General features: G+C 41.2%; 1 protein-coding gene across 1 annotated transcript in view; it reads left to right on the top strand.

Annotated features, from left to right (window-relative positions):
• LOC124606550 overlaps positions 1-12,239 on the top strand; it is a 28,435-nt gene extending 16,196 nt beyond the window's left edge. Inside the window, exons 3-5 of the mRNA XM_047138534.1 lie at positions 100-810; positions 11,373-12,111; positions 12,222-12,239. Coding sequence (XP_046994490.1) covers positions 100-810; positions 11,373-12,111; positions 12,222-12,239 — 1,468 coding nt within the window. The remainder of the gene's footprint in view (positions 1-99; positions 811-11,372; positions 12,112-12,221) is intronic.
• Positions 12,240-16,535: the final 4,296 nt, after the last annotated feature.

Genomic DNA, 16,535 nt, shown 5'->3' with positions numbered 1-16,535 from the left:
ATACGCAAGTGCAGCTGTGGGGAACAGTTAGTGTTTTTATATATTTGTTTACTTATTATGGTCTGCAATGATTATTGATAATGTTTTTCTTCCTTTCAGGTTTGATACACTTCGGTGCATAAAAAATGATGGAGATCTGTTAACTCGTTTTCTGAGTGCAGTTATAAAGTTTTTAGAGACTTATCCAAATGAATGCTCTAATGCTGTCCTTGATGTCTTAGAATCTGCAATTTCTGACATTTTAAAATTGAAGGACACATTTCCACTGACCTCACATTTGCTGAACATTATCTGTGCGGTTGTACATACTGGTGAACCAGAATTGCTTGCTTCTAATAATGGTAACAGAGAAGCCAATGAGAGGAAATCGGAGGATAAGTTTTCTGATGGAAAAGAGGGCTTGCCAGATAAGCTGGTTAGACTAATGAAATGCCTGAATCTCTGTGATAAAAGTGTTATGTGGGAAAACTTGGGTAGTGCACCAAATTTTGCGAAGTACATAGGTGTAATATTAAAATGCATGAATATGAGGGGTAGTTCTGACAGTGTTCTAACTGATCTTCGGCAACAAACATTAAGGACGGTGTTCAGAATTTTTAGCAATGTGAAGCATATGGGTGTGAATCCTGTAAATAATGAGACACTCAGTGAGTGGGTGGAAATATTGTTGTCATTTGTGTTTGATAACGACGACGACATTCAGAAATCTGCAGTACATGGTTTGCATTCAATGTGGACGTGTTTTGCTGCTAGTGGCTGGACGAAGGATTTTATATGTTCTCCTGAACTGAAGAAACAAATAAAGTCAGAGTAAGTGAAACTGTCAAATTAGTCTGTCAGCATTTGGTTAAGTTATTTTCCTCCGTTTCTTTTATAACTACTTGGTAAATGGTAAGAACTGTTTTACTACATATATTGGTTGAAGAATATTGATGAATCTTACAGCTGATGAAGGTACTGTTGCTTTGCAGAAGTTGATTGTCAGTAAATAGAATGCCAGTGTGTTGTTTGTTCATTATAATGTATTTTAACACACATCTAATGTCTGAATAATTGATTGACACTCAATTTTGATTATTTGCAGAAAGTTGTTCTCAAGCTCATAATGAGTAAGTCAGTAGTGTTGGTGTTGCTGGAAACCTCTTCACATTCCAGATTGTCTAATAACAACAGTTGACACAATGCACCAACAGAACATTTGATGTTTTGGGATTAATTTTAACATTTTATTGTTAAGATTTATTGTATTGTATTGTTTTCAGCAGTTTGGAATGATTATAGGGATGATGCTTCTAATAGCTGAACAAGGAATTTATCACGTCTTGTCTAAAAATTGCCTTAGTGGTCACCTCATTGGTGCCACTGTCAATGAGGGTTAAGTTAATTTTTTGGGATCTAATAGTACAATTTGACCACTGACAAAATTTAAAATATTGCTATTAAAGATATAAACCAGGTAGTGCTGTCTGTCAGTTTATTCATAATTTGAAGAGTTCTGTGTCAGCACTCAATTACATTGGTGTAAGTGCAAATTTACCGTGAATGTTTTATTAGTTTATGCTTATTACTGTTCAACTGTTGGAAAAGTAAAGTGTTCTTAATGTGGTAGTCTAATTTTAAATATAAATAAATTAATGATAAACCAAAGATAATTCCACATATTCCAGATGGGAAATATTTTAGGCGAAGGTAGGTTCAGACGGAGATGATAGGATTCATTTATGGATCAGGTGACACAGGAACTGTAGGGGCAAGGCTTTGGGAAGTTTGTGGCTACATTTCCTGATAGTGCAGTGATAATTATGGGACACACCAGTTGCCAGCTATGCACTGGAAGGTTTGTCTGATTAAATTTGGGTCAAGCACAGAGTTTCATGTAATATTATACTAAACTACTTGGCAGTAATTGCGTTGAGCAGTTTCTTAAATAACTAACTCTAGCAACGTCTTAGGTTACCTGTTGACAAAAATACCACAGCTATTAGATTCAGTATATATATTGAAAGAAACCAATAGCCATGTGGTATCAGAGCTAATGATGTTAAAAGGAGGAGAGAGGAAAATATTACTGCCCAGTAAGTGTGACAAGAATAAAAATAATAATAATTACTCAAGCAGTGACCATAAACATTTCTCTGGAAGTATCAGTGAATGATTTTCAAGAATATTATACATTTTCACTTCTGTCTGCACCAAGCAAGATTTTGGGGAATGGGAAAGGCAAGCTGTGGTTCAGTTGAGCTATTAGAAACGTCCTGCAAAAGTAGAGAGCTTAATTTTAGTTGTTAATGAAGCCTTAGAAGTGATATATTGTAACACACAAAGCTGCCATTTAATGTATTTTTAATTGTAAGGCAAGTTTCAGTCGGAAACAGTTTACACACACACACACACACACACACACACACACACACCTTGCCCCTACGTGGTGCCAGCTAGACTAACAGTGCCAAAAATATGGGTGGACTGGTTGTGATGGAGGTAGTGTTAGGTGGGATGGATATGGGGAGAAGAGGCAGGGAGGATGACTGAGGGTGGGTGGCTAGCATCTCCAAGGGAGGCAGGCAGTTTACTGGTTAGGAATACAGAAGGGAGGAGGGGCAGGTATATGGGATGGCATGATTGTTGTGGCCGGTGGGAAGTGGCACACACTAAAGGTGACGTGGGAATATGATTTGGTAGCGGGTGACAGGACAGAGGAAGGGGAAACTGGTGGGCAGAGGGTGCTGGTGCAGTGGGTTACCCAAGATTGAGGCTAGGATGATAATGGGAGCAGAGCAGTTGTAACTCCCATCTGCTTAGTTCACAGAAGCTGGTGGTGGAGGGAAGGATCCAGATTGCTCCAGGTGTGAAGCAGCAATTGAAATTGAGCATGTTGTGCTCAGCTGCATGTTGTTCCACCGGGTGGTCATCTTTATTCTCGGCAGCAGTTTGGCAGTTGTCAATTATCCTAGTGGACAGCTGGTTGGTATTCATACCATCATAAAGACATATAGTGTTTGCAGCAGAGTTGGTATATGATTTGGCTGCTTTTGCAGTTGGCCCAGTCTTTGATGGGATGGGATAAGCCTGTGACAGGGCTGGAGTAGGAAGTGCTGGTTGGGTGGATTGGCCACTTCTTACATCTTCGTCTTGCACTGGGCTGTGGTCATTGTGGCAAGGAGTTTGAAATAGGAGTAGCATAGGAATAGACAAGGATTTTCTGTATTTTTGGTGGGTACAGAACACTACTTCAAGAGGAGTGGGAAGGATCTTCGGTAGAATATCCTTCATTTCAGGGCATAATGACAGATAATCAAAGGATACGGCACAGTTGTTCCTCAAAGAGTGATACTGGGTGACAAGGGGCACTTCTTTGTAGCTGATTCTTGGAGGTGGTAGCAGAATATTCGCTCTGCAAGATACTGTCAGTGTGCAATTCTCAGTACATACACATCATTTCCAAAATAGAACCCCTTGTACAACACCTGGAGAAGCATTCCAGACGTCACCTGTATAAATTATCTAACCTGTCGACATTCTACTCCCACCTTGAGGGATCACTATCCATCAACACCCATCTTTCTCCCAATGGTCCCCTTGTCAACCCCTTGTAGCACTCAGACCTTGCCTAGCTGAACCATTCAATTTACCACATCCTCAAAAAGCCCCTCCCAATGCCCCACAAAACCTAGAACCCAAGCAAATCCAAAACACTGTTGTTAATCTCTACACCAAAAACCTCAGCCCCACAGAAGTTTGTCCTGTCAGAGGGCCCAACCTTAAACCCTACCCCCAAATTTAACCATGTTGGAATTGTCAAAGATCTACTCTCCTTGGTGGATACACTTCTTGGCCACCGTTATATCCAACCAAAGCCCAACATTGAACCTTGTGTTTCCTAGTTCAGACAACCATCCAACTGTGCCACTCCCCTTTCCAGCAAACTATTCCCTAGTCCACTCCCAATAATTCCTTATCTCCAACGTGACCTCACCATCCTTCCCCAGGTCCTTTCTAAGAACACTAATCTTTCGACAAAAGAAAGACAACCATACAAAACCTGAAAACAGATCCAGACCCTAATTATCCTTCCTGGAGACTAAGGCTCCAGCACTGTTGTGATGAGTCAGAGTGACTACCTAGTGGAATGCCTCCAACTAACTTCTGACTCCTCCACCTACGAGCTCAGCCAGTGATCCCATCCTTGAAGTCCAACATAACCTCAAGTCCCTACTGAAATCCATAGGTCCTCCCCAGAACCTCTAACCTGAGTCCATCTTCCTCCTCACCCCAGCAACACCCCATAGATACACCCCCTCCCTACCCACCCCCACCCCTCAGTGGGCTCGCCACTCTTTGGTGGGTTCGTGCTTGGCTACCACACCACACACCTATTCCCATTTGGATCTAGGACATGTTCTGAGGCATCAAGGGATCACAAATTTAGCATTGGAGGGCAGCGTGGAGGGTAAAAATCGTAGAGGGAGACCAAGAGATGAATACACTAAGCAGATTCAGAAGGATGTAGGTTGCAGTAAGTACTGGGAGATGAATAAGCTTGCACTGGATAGAGTAGCATGGAGAGCTGCATCAAACCAGTCTCAGGACTGAAGACCACAACAACAACAACAACAACAACAACATCTATCCTTTTGTACTGCCCAGCTTGCCCATCGTCTTGAGTGGCTCGTTCTGACACCTACTCGAGCGATCATTTCCCGTGTGCTCTCTACCTGCTAACTCCTGCCCCTTCCACATGCATGCCCTTATGGCAACTTACTAAGGCTGACTAGCAGCTTTACTCCTCCCTGGCGACCTTTGCAGAACAAGATTTCCTCAGTTGTGATGACCAGGTGGACTCTCTCACAAACGTTATCCTTACTGCTGCAGAAGTTTCATTTCCTCGCACTTCCTCTTCACCACATCGTGTCCCAGTCCCTTGCTGGACTTCCCCCTGTGGCTCTGGGTATTAGAATAGGGCCGTCGTCTGTCGTAAGAGGTGACTAAAAGGAGTTTCACACGTTTCGGCCTTTATGTGATGGTCCACTTTAGGGTTTGACATCCATTCTTCAAAATTTTCCTGAAGAGCGAGCCAATTGGGGAAGGGCGCCTGACATGGTGCTTTGTGTCCATAGGGCATTGAGATTTTTAGCCCATTTTCTCGTCGTCACATTTCAGTCCCACACATTCTCCATCTCTTGGGTGAGGATACCTTCCTGGGCCCAACTGTTAAGCTTTACATCTGCTATCTGGATTGCCCTCCAGGAAACCTGGTTCCCGGCAATGCGGACCCCTGCTCTCCGTGGCTATAAGGGATATTACAGGAACCGTAGTGACTATAATCGAGTGTCAGCGGGCGTTTACGTTTGTGTCCTAAACCCAGTCTGTAGTGACACAGTGCCTCTTCAAACCCATTTGAAACTGTGGTTGTCAGAATAAGGACATGCAAGAAATAACTGTATGCAATGAACATCTTCCTCCAGATGGTGCAGTATCCCTGAATGTATTTCACTGATGGATCAACTCCCTAAACCTTTCCTACTTCTGGGAGATTTTAATGCACATAACCCCTTGTGGGGTTGGTCACCGGAAGTTGCTGAAGCAATTAAGGAGCTTTAGTGAGCTCTATAGCAGCACAAGCAGAACCCTTCCCTGGAGCACCTCATAGCCTTTAAACGGCTCTGTGCACGCGTTTGCCAACTTATCAAACGACGAAAGCAGGAGTGTTGGGAGAGACATGTCTCGATCATTGGGTGCCATACATCACCTTCCCTAGTCTGGGCAAAGATCAAACGTCTTTTCGGGTACCAGACCCCAACAGGTTTTCGTGGTGTTACCATAAACGGCATGTTATGTACCAACACAAACGCGATTGCCAAGCACTTGACTCGAGCCTCTGCGTCGCAGAATTACCCCCAGACCATACTACGAGGTTATCGGTCCCTTGTTCCTAATAAGACAATTCCACAAGTGTGAGAATAAAACACAAGAGACATAAAACGAAAAACAGAAAGAAAGGAAAATCCACAAGAATGACGGAAAGGCAACAAACACTAAAAGGAATAAAAAAGGATAAGAAAACAACAGGGAGATGCTAGAAACAGAAGAGAGTAAAACAAGAAAGCAGATTACAGTGGCTGGCCGACCACGAGAATAAAAAGGAAAAGCCAGCCACTCTGCTACACATTAAAACCTCCACCCTAAAATCACTAGGGTGGAGGACACAGAGGGACAAAGGACATGCGCCTAAAACTTAGATCAAATGATAAAACCCACCCTCACAGATAAAATGTAAAGCTAAATCAGACAATGAGGTATTGTCAGATAAAATGTGCAGCAACGGTCCGGTAACCCAAGATTTCGTCGCTGAGCAATCAAAGTGGGACAGTGCACCAGAATATGGGCCTTGATATCTTCAGAGGCCCAAAGTGATTTTAAGGTTGACACAGTACAAGAAAACTTGACTCCAAAATATGTTTTTACAACTTTGTTTTCATCCATTTTAAGTACGTACCACAGTTTTATCATTGTTTAAACAGATAGATCCCAGCAACAGAATGTCCTTGGTTGTTCTGCTGTTTTCCCTGATAGGGTTTTTACAGTGCATCTTCCAGAACAATTTAAAAATTATGATGCGGAATTATATGGCATTCTGATGGCACTGGAGAGGATTCAGACGTCACTGTTCAAGGTCTCTTTTCTGTTCAGACTCGCTTAGTGCACTGCAAGCACTTCACCAAGTGCATCCAGTAGACCAGCTGATTCAGCTTATCCATGACTCTTTGCAGCAGCTCCAACACTGTGGCAAGGTGGCGATCTTTTGCTGGATACCTGGCCACATCGGGATACAGGGAAACGAAATGGCTGACAAAGCCGCCAAGGAAGCATGTTGGGATGTTGCTGTGCATGAGTGTCCCATCCTGGTGCATGCCATCATCTCATTTTCTCACAGACGCATCATCCATCGATGGGAGACTGAATGGTTGCAGGTGACGGAAAACAAACTGGGTCACTCAAATCGACGACACAGGCATGGCAGACTTCATGTCGGCCTTATCGCTGGAAGGAGGTTCTGCTTACCATATCGCTGGAAGGAGGTTCTGCTTACCAGACTGCGCATTGTACATAGCCCATTAGCACATGGCTTCTTCCTCCAGCGGCAGGATCCACCACTCTGTGAAGTTTGTGACACACCACTTTTAGTTCAGCATGTTTTGGCAACGTGCCCTATATACTGATATTAGGGCAGCCCTCGGTCTCGTTGGAGATCTGCCCATATCTTCGCAGACACTAATTCCAGTGATAAAAGAGTGGTGAAAGTTTGTGAACTGTCGGGCCTCATCCCTAAATTGGTGGGGAAGGGAGGCAGACTTTAATACATTGTAAACTGCTTCATATGTGGGGACAGCCCTTCGTCCCCACCCATGAGATTGGTATGCTGATCTTTTGTCAGGGCAGTGATGACCTTGATGTTGAGTGCCACTCACCTCAAATCAACAACGACAACAACACTGGACCTCAATAGATGGAAAACTACCACAACTAATCATAATTCTTGTTAGGCTTGTGAGGTGAGGGTTTTTTTTTTTTTAAAAAAAAAAAAAAAAAAAGAAGGGAATTGCTATAATTGCTATGCACCATAGAGTTAAAGTATTCTCTCCATCTATCCCAAATATTTTTCTACCGTGGTACGAGATATGACTGTGAACTGGTTTCATGTTAAAGAATTTCATTTGACACACCATCAACCTGTTTGTTAAAAACATATGCGATATAAGCCGGAAGCAGGTCAAACTCATTCCTCTAAGATTAATTTCTAGTATGTCTTGCGCAAGTTGGCTGAATGACGGTTCATTTTTATTATTCCATTTAGAATTGTGTTTTCTTTTTTCTGGGTTAGTTTTGATATACAGATTCAGATACCCTGTATTTCTCCCAACCACCATTGCTTGTTTTTTAGTGACAGCATTTGCTCTGAAGCCTATATTTAGAAATTTTATTGTGAAGTGCAAGTGATAGTCCTAGATTGATATGTGACAAAGATTTGAACAACTGATATCATCTTGCTTACATAACTCCATTATTTGATAACCCCAAGTGTAATATTTTCTTAGTTTCAAGCTGCAGCAAAGTACTTGAATGTTGCTTAGTTGATAGTTGTATGGCAGTTTGGAAGGAATTCCACAACCAGATATCTCGCCCAAGTGTCTGTGTATATCTATGGATTATTCTACCATCATAAGTTATGCATTTGCTCGAGTCTGGTACTTTTAGTGCTGTTAGTTGGGCATAAGAGGTGGGACGACAATGTGTAATCTAAAATTAGATAATTCGTACAAACCTTGGGCATATTGATGGCATGTAAATGGTTTAACCATTTTGGCCAACAGATGGTACACTGGCTGTGTGTATGGTTTTTGATAGGCACCATACCGGAATCAGCCACATTGCACATAAAATGGATTTAACAATTTGATTGAATACCTGGAAGACCACCAGTCCTCAATCACACTGAGAAAACCTGTAATATCCCACCACATAGAATGTACTGTAAGATAATTTGAGAAGTACTTATGAAGTTGGTAGCTGGTACCGTGTTGGAAGCTTATCTGAGTTCTACTTCAACTTTGTATGGAGCTGTAATTCATCAGTCTTAGGCAGTAGCTACTTTCTTTATGATAGTGGTACGAAAAATAAGTCACTGTACAAAGCCATCAATCACAATGCTTACAAAAAGTTTTTTAATCATAAGTTTCACTCCTGCAAATGTGATGGTAACAAGAAGCATTGGAGATGCCTTTAACAACCCAAAGAATATCTTGAATGTGGTTCTAAGATTCTACTTCTGTGAAGGAACTTGCTCCACTTGTAACAGTAAGCTGTTATAGGATGCTGAAGCAACAGAGCTTTTCACATGACTAGAAAAAAGTACAAATTATTCCTGTTTTGCAGAAGGGTCATTGGATGGACATGTGTAACTACAAGCCTATATTTCTGATGTCAGTCTATTGTAGAATTGTTGAACACACATCATGCTTACATGTAAAGAATTTGTGAAGACTGCTTATCTCCTCTATAGGAGACAATATGGATTCTGCAAACAGTGGTCTCGTGCAAATGTTCGCACTGTTTGCCTGAGAGACCCAGAAAGCAGCAGATAGCAGTTTGATGCTATGTTGTTTGAATTCCAGAAAACATTAGATACACCTCCATAATTTCACCCAGTGAACAGTGTAAGAGAGTATGGAATATTTGACTTTGCGATCAGATGTAGGATTTCCTAGTAGATAGAACTCAAATGTCTTTTACTAGATGACAGAGACTTTTAGTGTACCCCAATGAGGCATTGCAGCACCATTTCTATTCATAATGTGTACAATGATATGGTGGATAAGGTCAGAAGCTCAGTGAAGCTGTTCATGGATGATACTGTTGGATATAGCAAAGTCTCAGCGTTACAAAATTGGAGTAAGCAGGGAAAACTGCAGACAGTGGTCACACAGTTGCAAGACCAGGCAATGGACCATCTCCATAAAAAAAGTAACATCTTGCACATCAACATCCATTAGTGTTTTGTTGTATGATTTCTGCTCACTGCAAAAGTTTCATAATTTTAAAATATGTTGGACACACAAAATTAGTCGTAGTAAAGGCATATGTTATACAGGTCCATAGTGAAATGCAATTAATGCACGAGACAGGTCGCTTTGTTTGATTATTGAGTACTGCGTGCCAATTGCAACCAGAACCAGGTATGATTCAATGAATAGCAGTGCATTTATCTGGAAGTGTGAAAGCATCACAGTGCAGGTCCAGTGGCATAGATTAACAGACAGTTTTTCCACTGTTTACATGTCGAGGGACCCATGCACTGTTGTTTGTGTACTGCTGCAACGTCACCACTAGCTGCCGAACCTTCTCTACTTGTGTGACTTCATAGTACTGTGCTAAACGTGACACTTCATCTAACAAAGTATCATCAAACTGTAAAGCCTTTAACAGAAATGGTGCATCAGGTGCTGTGCAGGTAATCGTCCCTCTTCATGACTTCTGCATAAGATTCTTTGGTGGTAGGTGTAAAAAAATTCGCATTTTAGACTTCACTTCAATACGCATGACTAATCTACCAAAAACCAGGGAAGGTGAATGTGATACGTCACAGAGTCTCTGAGGCTGCTTTTCACAGTAAAGCTACAAATTTCTGGTGTAGGAAGTATTAACATTAAACACAAATAGTGTTACTGTACATTTGACAATTTTGTCCAGATGACTTGGTTCTCCATCAGAACCATTCTACCGCTGGTGCTGTTCCCTCATACCCATCGTGGAAAGTTCTTATGTTTGGAAGTAATAGGAGGAAACACAAGTGACAATGAAAATTTCACTTAGACCTGGAGCTGTGGTTAGATAGTGTTAATGTTTTATATATTAGTATAAAAGTTCTCAGTTCAAACCCAGACGTGACACAGTGTTTCATTATTTCTGAATAGTTTTCACTTACTTTATTTCATGTCATTGCATTTTCATTGATTTCATCCCCTATTTACTCCATTTTCTAGTTTTAGTGAACTTAATTAAGTTGATATGAACCAGTAAGTGGTTTGTAGATAATGAGAATAATAGGCGAATGGAAAAAGAGAACATCTTTCTGTGGAAGAAAATCAGAACTAACAAAAGGACTGTTAGATCTGTTGCTTTTTTTGTCAATATTTTCTTCTTAACATCTAATGTACCTCTTCCTCAAAGTGTCTTGTATTTTTCTGTTGTACAACAAATGCTTTTCATGAAAGCCACCTTTGTGTTTTTCTGCACCTTTTTGCGATGTTGTTTCCATTTGAAACTACTTGTGTGCTCTGCACATTGTTCAGCGTCATTGCAACTTACTCAGCTTTCTGTTACTTTCTATTGCTTGTTTACTTTACATTCACCCTTATTGTTTTACTATGCCGATTGGCTCTTGAATTCTCTCAAAATGGTTTTTTAATCACTGAATCCTATAGCAGAAATATCACTCACTGTTGATGAGGATGTTAGTAACAAGTCTGTGGTTACTACCTTAGATGTGAATTTGCACAACATGGGTAGAACGTAAGATGTTAAGCTGCTTTTTATAATTTATGAGAAATAAGACTTGTTTCTGTACAGAGGAGGAAATCTCTCTCTCTCTCTCTCTCTCTCTCTCTCTCTCTCTCTCTCTGTGTGTGTGTGTGTGTGTGTGTGTGTGTGTGTGTGTGTGTGTGTTCCACTGAACAAGTAGTAAGATTCAAAAACATACTTTGATATGTTTGTTGATATAATATTTTTTTTTTTTTTTACATGTCATTTTACAGAAATTTATTATGGAAATATTATAAATATCCTTAGTAATAAAATAATTTTTACTTTTTCAGTTACTGCCCTAAGCTAATAAAGCTTGTTGAATCTCCTGAGCGTGTGGAACCGAGCTGGGAAGTCGTATGGTGCCTCCTGGTGGACCTTCTGGCAAATCAATTGCTGTCAAACCAGAACAGTCAGTTGACAAACAGCATGCTTGCTGTGGAAGAAAGAGCATTTAAACGCAGTGACAGAGCTCCAGCTTTCAAATGTTGGAAGTACCTAATTGAAAAGTTGTGTGCTTCAAATGGTCAAGATATTAAGAAGCACCTGAAACTTTTACTACAGCCACTAGTTATTAGCAACACCAAAAATGAACAGTTGATTCGTTTGAAACATGAGGTTTTTTGGTTCTTTGTTTGCTGCGCAGCACCTTTGTGTGATGACTGCAGTGTAGTTCTTAATGCATTTCTCAGATTCAACTTTGGAATACCTGATCAGACTGATCTGAGTCATTTCAATCTTTCTGTTAGCAACAGCTCTGTTGCTGGCAATGGAAAACATGCATTTTCTGGCCTGAAGAGAAACTTCCACATTTTTCGATCTGGTTGCATTGATAGATTAGCACAAGTTTTGTGTCCTACTGCACCAGAGAGCAGAGATGATTTTCAGTTTGAATCACCAAAATTGTCTGTCGCTGTAATTAAATCACCAGCACAGTTTCTGCGGCTTCACCCACTGATCCTCTATTGTGCATGTTCTGCAGTGTTGATTGTGGCATACCGGAAAAACAAAGAAGCACAGGAAGTGCTGAATGTTGTGTGGGAGTCATTAGTTTACCATATGAAATCTCTCATCACATCAGAGAATTCTCAAAAAACGAAAGTAACAGAAGTGACTAGAGAGTTTTTATGCTTCTTGCGCAGCATGAGCAGGCAGTGTAGTGACGACAGTTTCTCATCCTTACTACTGTCACCAGTGTTTGAAAATGTGATCTGTGGAAGGAATTGTTTTCCTCCTGCCTTCCTTTCATCTAGATTATGGCACATGAAAATGGCTGATGATATGTTACCAACACCTGCAGCAGTGCTTGTGGAATGTCTTCTCACACCTCCTGTTGTACCACAAGATGATCAGAGTGACAGGTAAGTGATCAATTTAAATGTGCCTCTAAATGTTTAATCAGTAACATATTTCAGTTTTGGCTGTAATGGTGCTAAATGTTACTGGCTTAAGTAAAATAATGTTTTAATAACTTGAATACAATGTATTAATGTTCCACAATAATATTTATTAGTTCGTTGTGAACTGGCTTTTGGCTTCTTAGGCAATTGTCAGATAACTTAATGTTGAACAGGTAGTCCACATGACCTCAGCAAGAATTCATGGTTGCACAAAGAACGCTGTACAAAGGTATGTGACATTTTATGACTGTATTGACACAAAACATGAGCATGATGTAATATCTAAAGTGACACTGAACAGATAAATCTTATGGGCTGTTTGAGACTTTCCCGATATAGTAACTGCTTCATTGGTTCACGAGCTAACTCGCTAGAAAAGTGCAGGCCCCGAGCGATGGGGCTATGTCATCATCATAGACGAATCATAGATCACAGCGATATCCTGTGCCCCTGTTAGAGAAATGGGCCACGGTTTTTGCATTCGCAATGCAGGAAAAGTGCGGCTGCAAATAGTAGCCCAGGGATCGTACATGTATTGTTGTCACCCATTTCAACTGTGGCACTTTGCTTCTCCATCTGTGTCGACTTGTATTTGTTCATCTGTGGCCGACGGTGCCTTAGTATCGCCAATGCCAGTTCCCATGCCTTCCTGAGCTCATATCGCCTGTATCTACTGATCAGGTTGTTAATTAAATGAATTTTGGCTGCTTCTGTAACGATGGAGTCCCAGTACGTGGAAGTGCATGAAAGGATCTATGTCTCTCTGTAATTTATGCTGTGTCCTGTGTCAAGACGGTGTTCAGTCACAGCAGACTTTTCTAGCTGACACAATCTGGTCTGACTTTGTATGTTCAGGACTTTTATCCTTAACAGTGCAACACTTCTGGCCAGTGTATGATTCCCCACATTGGCAAGGGATTTTATATATCCCTGGTCTCCTAAGACCTACGTTACTTTAACAGAACCCAGCATAGTTTACACTTGTGCTGGGGGGCAGAAGACACATTTTATTTGATGTTCTTTGAACAACCTACTAATCTTAAATGACATGTCATTAACCTTCACTAGAAAAACTATCCTAGTGGAGTTCTCCCTTTCTTCTGGTTGTTCTTGAGCTTTAGTGCATGCAGGTTTTAATGGATTACAAATCTGTTAATCAAAGTACCCGTTTTGTACAAACACAGAGCAAAGATTGCTAAGCTCTGCTGATAAGCTCCCTGCATCCGAGATAATTCTAGCCCTATGAACGAGAGTCCGTAACATGCTACTGTGTTGAGATGGGAGATGGCAGCTCGTTGATATCGGTCAGTGAGAGTTGATTTGCAAAACACACTGTGATTGAAGGAACCATCTTCTTTTCTGCGGACCAAGACATCTAGGACTGGGAGGTTTCCGTTTTTCACCACTTCAGTGGTGAAGCAAATGCTGGGATGGAGGGAGTTACGGTGTTTCAGAAATGCAGGAAGCATTGGTGCTCCATGTGCCCAAATTACGTTAGTGTCGTCCACATATCTTCAGAAACATTTAGGTTTCAACAACAGTGACTGAAGTGCTTTTTCCTCCAAGTCTTCCATAAAAAGGTTAGCTACTATGGAGACAAAAGGCTACACATAGCAACGCCGTCAATCTGCTCAAAATATTGTTCATTAAATAAAAAGTAAGTTGAGGTAGGCACGTTGTTGAACAGATGTAAGATGTCCTTCTCCAACTTAGTTTCTGTAATTTATGATTAATTTGCCAAAGGTACTCATGTGAACAAAGAGATCACATTGAATCGAAACGCAAAGTCTTCAGTCATTGTATAACATCTTCTGAGTTTCAAATATGGTATTCACATTTTCCCACCAGTGGGCATAGAAGAGAAGTGAGATGTTCTGCTAACTAGCATGTTGGGGCTCCCATATTGCTCACGATGGGGCGAAGAGGATCCCCTTCCTTATGGATCGTAGGCAGCACATAAAGCAGTGGTGAAACTGATGCTTGTACTCTCGAGCTCTTTTTAAGATGTTCAGGTAACTGGCTGGATTTGAGCAGTACGGTTGTCTTCTGTCATACTGTGTCAGTTGGATTCTTATGGAGATAGCAGTACGCTGAGTCATGTAGTAAATACATCATTTTGCCGAAATAAGATGTTGCAGGCAAAACAGCAGTATCGTTTCCCTTGTTAGCAGGTAAAATTCACTATTTCTGTGTCTTCTCTTAAGGAATGGAGAGCTTTCCTTTCTGCTTTGGTGTGGACATCCTGGTTATGGGCCTGCAAGCCTCTTGTCTTATTTCTTCAGCAGTCTCACTTGAAAATTTAGTCCTTTTTCCAACACTGATATCACAGCATGACTCAGTTGTTTATCTGTGAAATTAAACACAGTACATATACGTGGTTTACATTCTGGCGATGATTGGCATGTAAGGTGATGGAGCGTGGAAGTTCGTTGTGCCATGGCCTGCTGTCACGTCCAGTCTGAAAGCGACCACATAGCAGGCCATGGCGTATCAAACTTCCAAGTTCCATCGCCTTACACACTATTCATCACAAGACCGTTAATCATGCAGACATACTATGTTTAATTTCACAGATAAACTACCGAGTGACACTGGGATATCGGTGTTGGAAAAGGGACTAAATTTTACACCCACTCCAAAGACCTTGCCTATCAAGGATTTTATCAGTGCCACTGAGCAAGGTGTCTTGAAACTTCAGAGTGAGACTGAAGGCGAGAGCTTGCAGGCTCATAACCAGAATGTTCGCACCGAAACAGAATGTCAGCACTGAAGAAAGGAAAGCTCTCCAGTTCTTAAGAGAAGACACAGAAATAGTGATTTGTACCTGCTGACAAAGGAAATGCTACTATTCTTTCGCCCGCAACATCTTATTTTGGCAAGAATATGGGTTTACTGCAGTACTCAGCATATCACCATCTCCATAAGGATCCAACTGACGCAGTACAATGGGAGGCATCCGTTCTCCTAAAATCCGGCCAGTTTCCTGAACATCTTAAAAAGAGCTTAAGAGTACAAGTGTCAGTTCCACCACTGCTTTATGGGCTGCCTAAGATCCGTTAGGAAGAGGATCCACTTCATCCCTTCGTGAGCGATTTAGGAGCCCCAACATAATACATAATAAAACATCTCGCTTCACTTCTAAGCCCACAAGTTGGAAAAGGTGAACATAACATTCAAAACGTAGATGATATCAATATAATGGAAGGAAACATTCCACGTGGGAAAAATTATATATAAAAACAAAGATGAGGTGACTTACCGAACAAAAGCGCTGGCAGGTCGATAGACACACAAACAAACACAAACACACACACAAAATTCAAAGGACAGGTATACACTCGCACACACGCACATATCCATCCACACATACAGACACAAGCAGACATATTTAAATATGTGTATACCTGTCCTTTTTTCCCCCTAAGGTAAGTCTTTCCGCTCCCGGGATTGGAATGACTCCTTACCCTCTCCCTTAAAACCCACTTCCTTTCGTCTTCCCCTCTCCTTCCCTCTTTCCTGATGAGGCAACAGTTTGTTGCGAAAGCTTGAATTTTGTGTGTGTGTTTGTGTTTGTTTGTTTGTGTGTCTATCGACCTGCCAGCGCTTTTGTTCGGTAAGTCACCTCATCTTTGTTTTTATATATAAAACGTAGATGATGTTATACAACAACTGAACACTTTGTACCTCGAATCACCTGATGTATTAGTGAGTTTTGATGTGGTCTTTTTGTTCACACGAGTACCTTTGGTGGATTCATTACAATGTACAGGAACTAAGTTGGAGGAGGACATTTTATATTTATTCAAACCTGTACTTACCTATACTTCATTTTTATTTAATGAACAGTATTTTGAGCAGACTGATGATGTTGCCATGGGAGCTCTTTGTCTCCCATAGTAGCTAACCTTTTCATGGAAGACTTCGGGGAAAAAGCAGTGTTGATACCTAAGTGTTTCTGGAGATATGTGGACAACACTTTTGTAGTTTGGTCACACGGAGCAACAACGCTTGGTGCATTTCTGGAACACCTTAACTCCCTCCTACCCAGCGTTTGCT

The sequence above is a fragment of the Schistocerca americana genome, chromosome 3, assembly GCF_021461395.2.
Source record: "Schistocerca americana isolate TAMUIC-IGC-003095 chromosome 3, iqSchAmer2.1, whole genome shotgun sequence".
NCBI classification, from domain to species: domain Eukaryota; kingdom Metazoa; phylum Arthropoda; class Insecta; order Orthoptera; family Acrididae; genus Schistocerca; species Schistocerca americana.
Note: the sequence above shows the minus strand (reverse complement) of the source record. Positions and strands in the feature narration are given on the sequence as shown.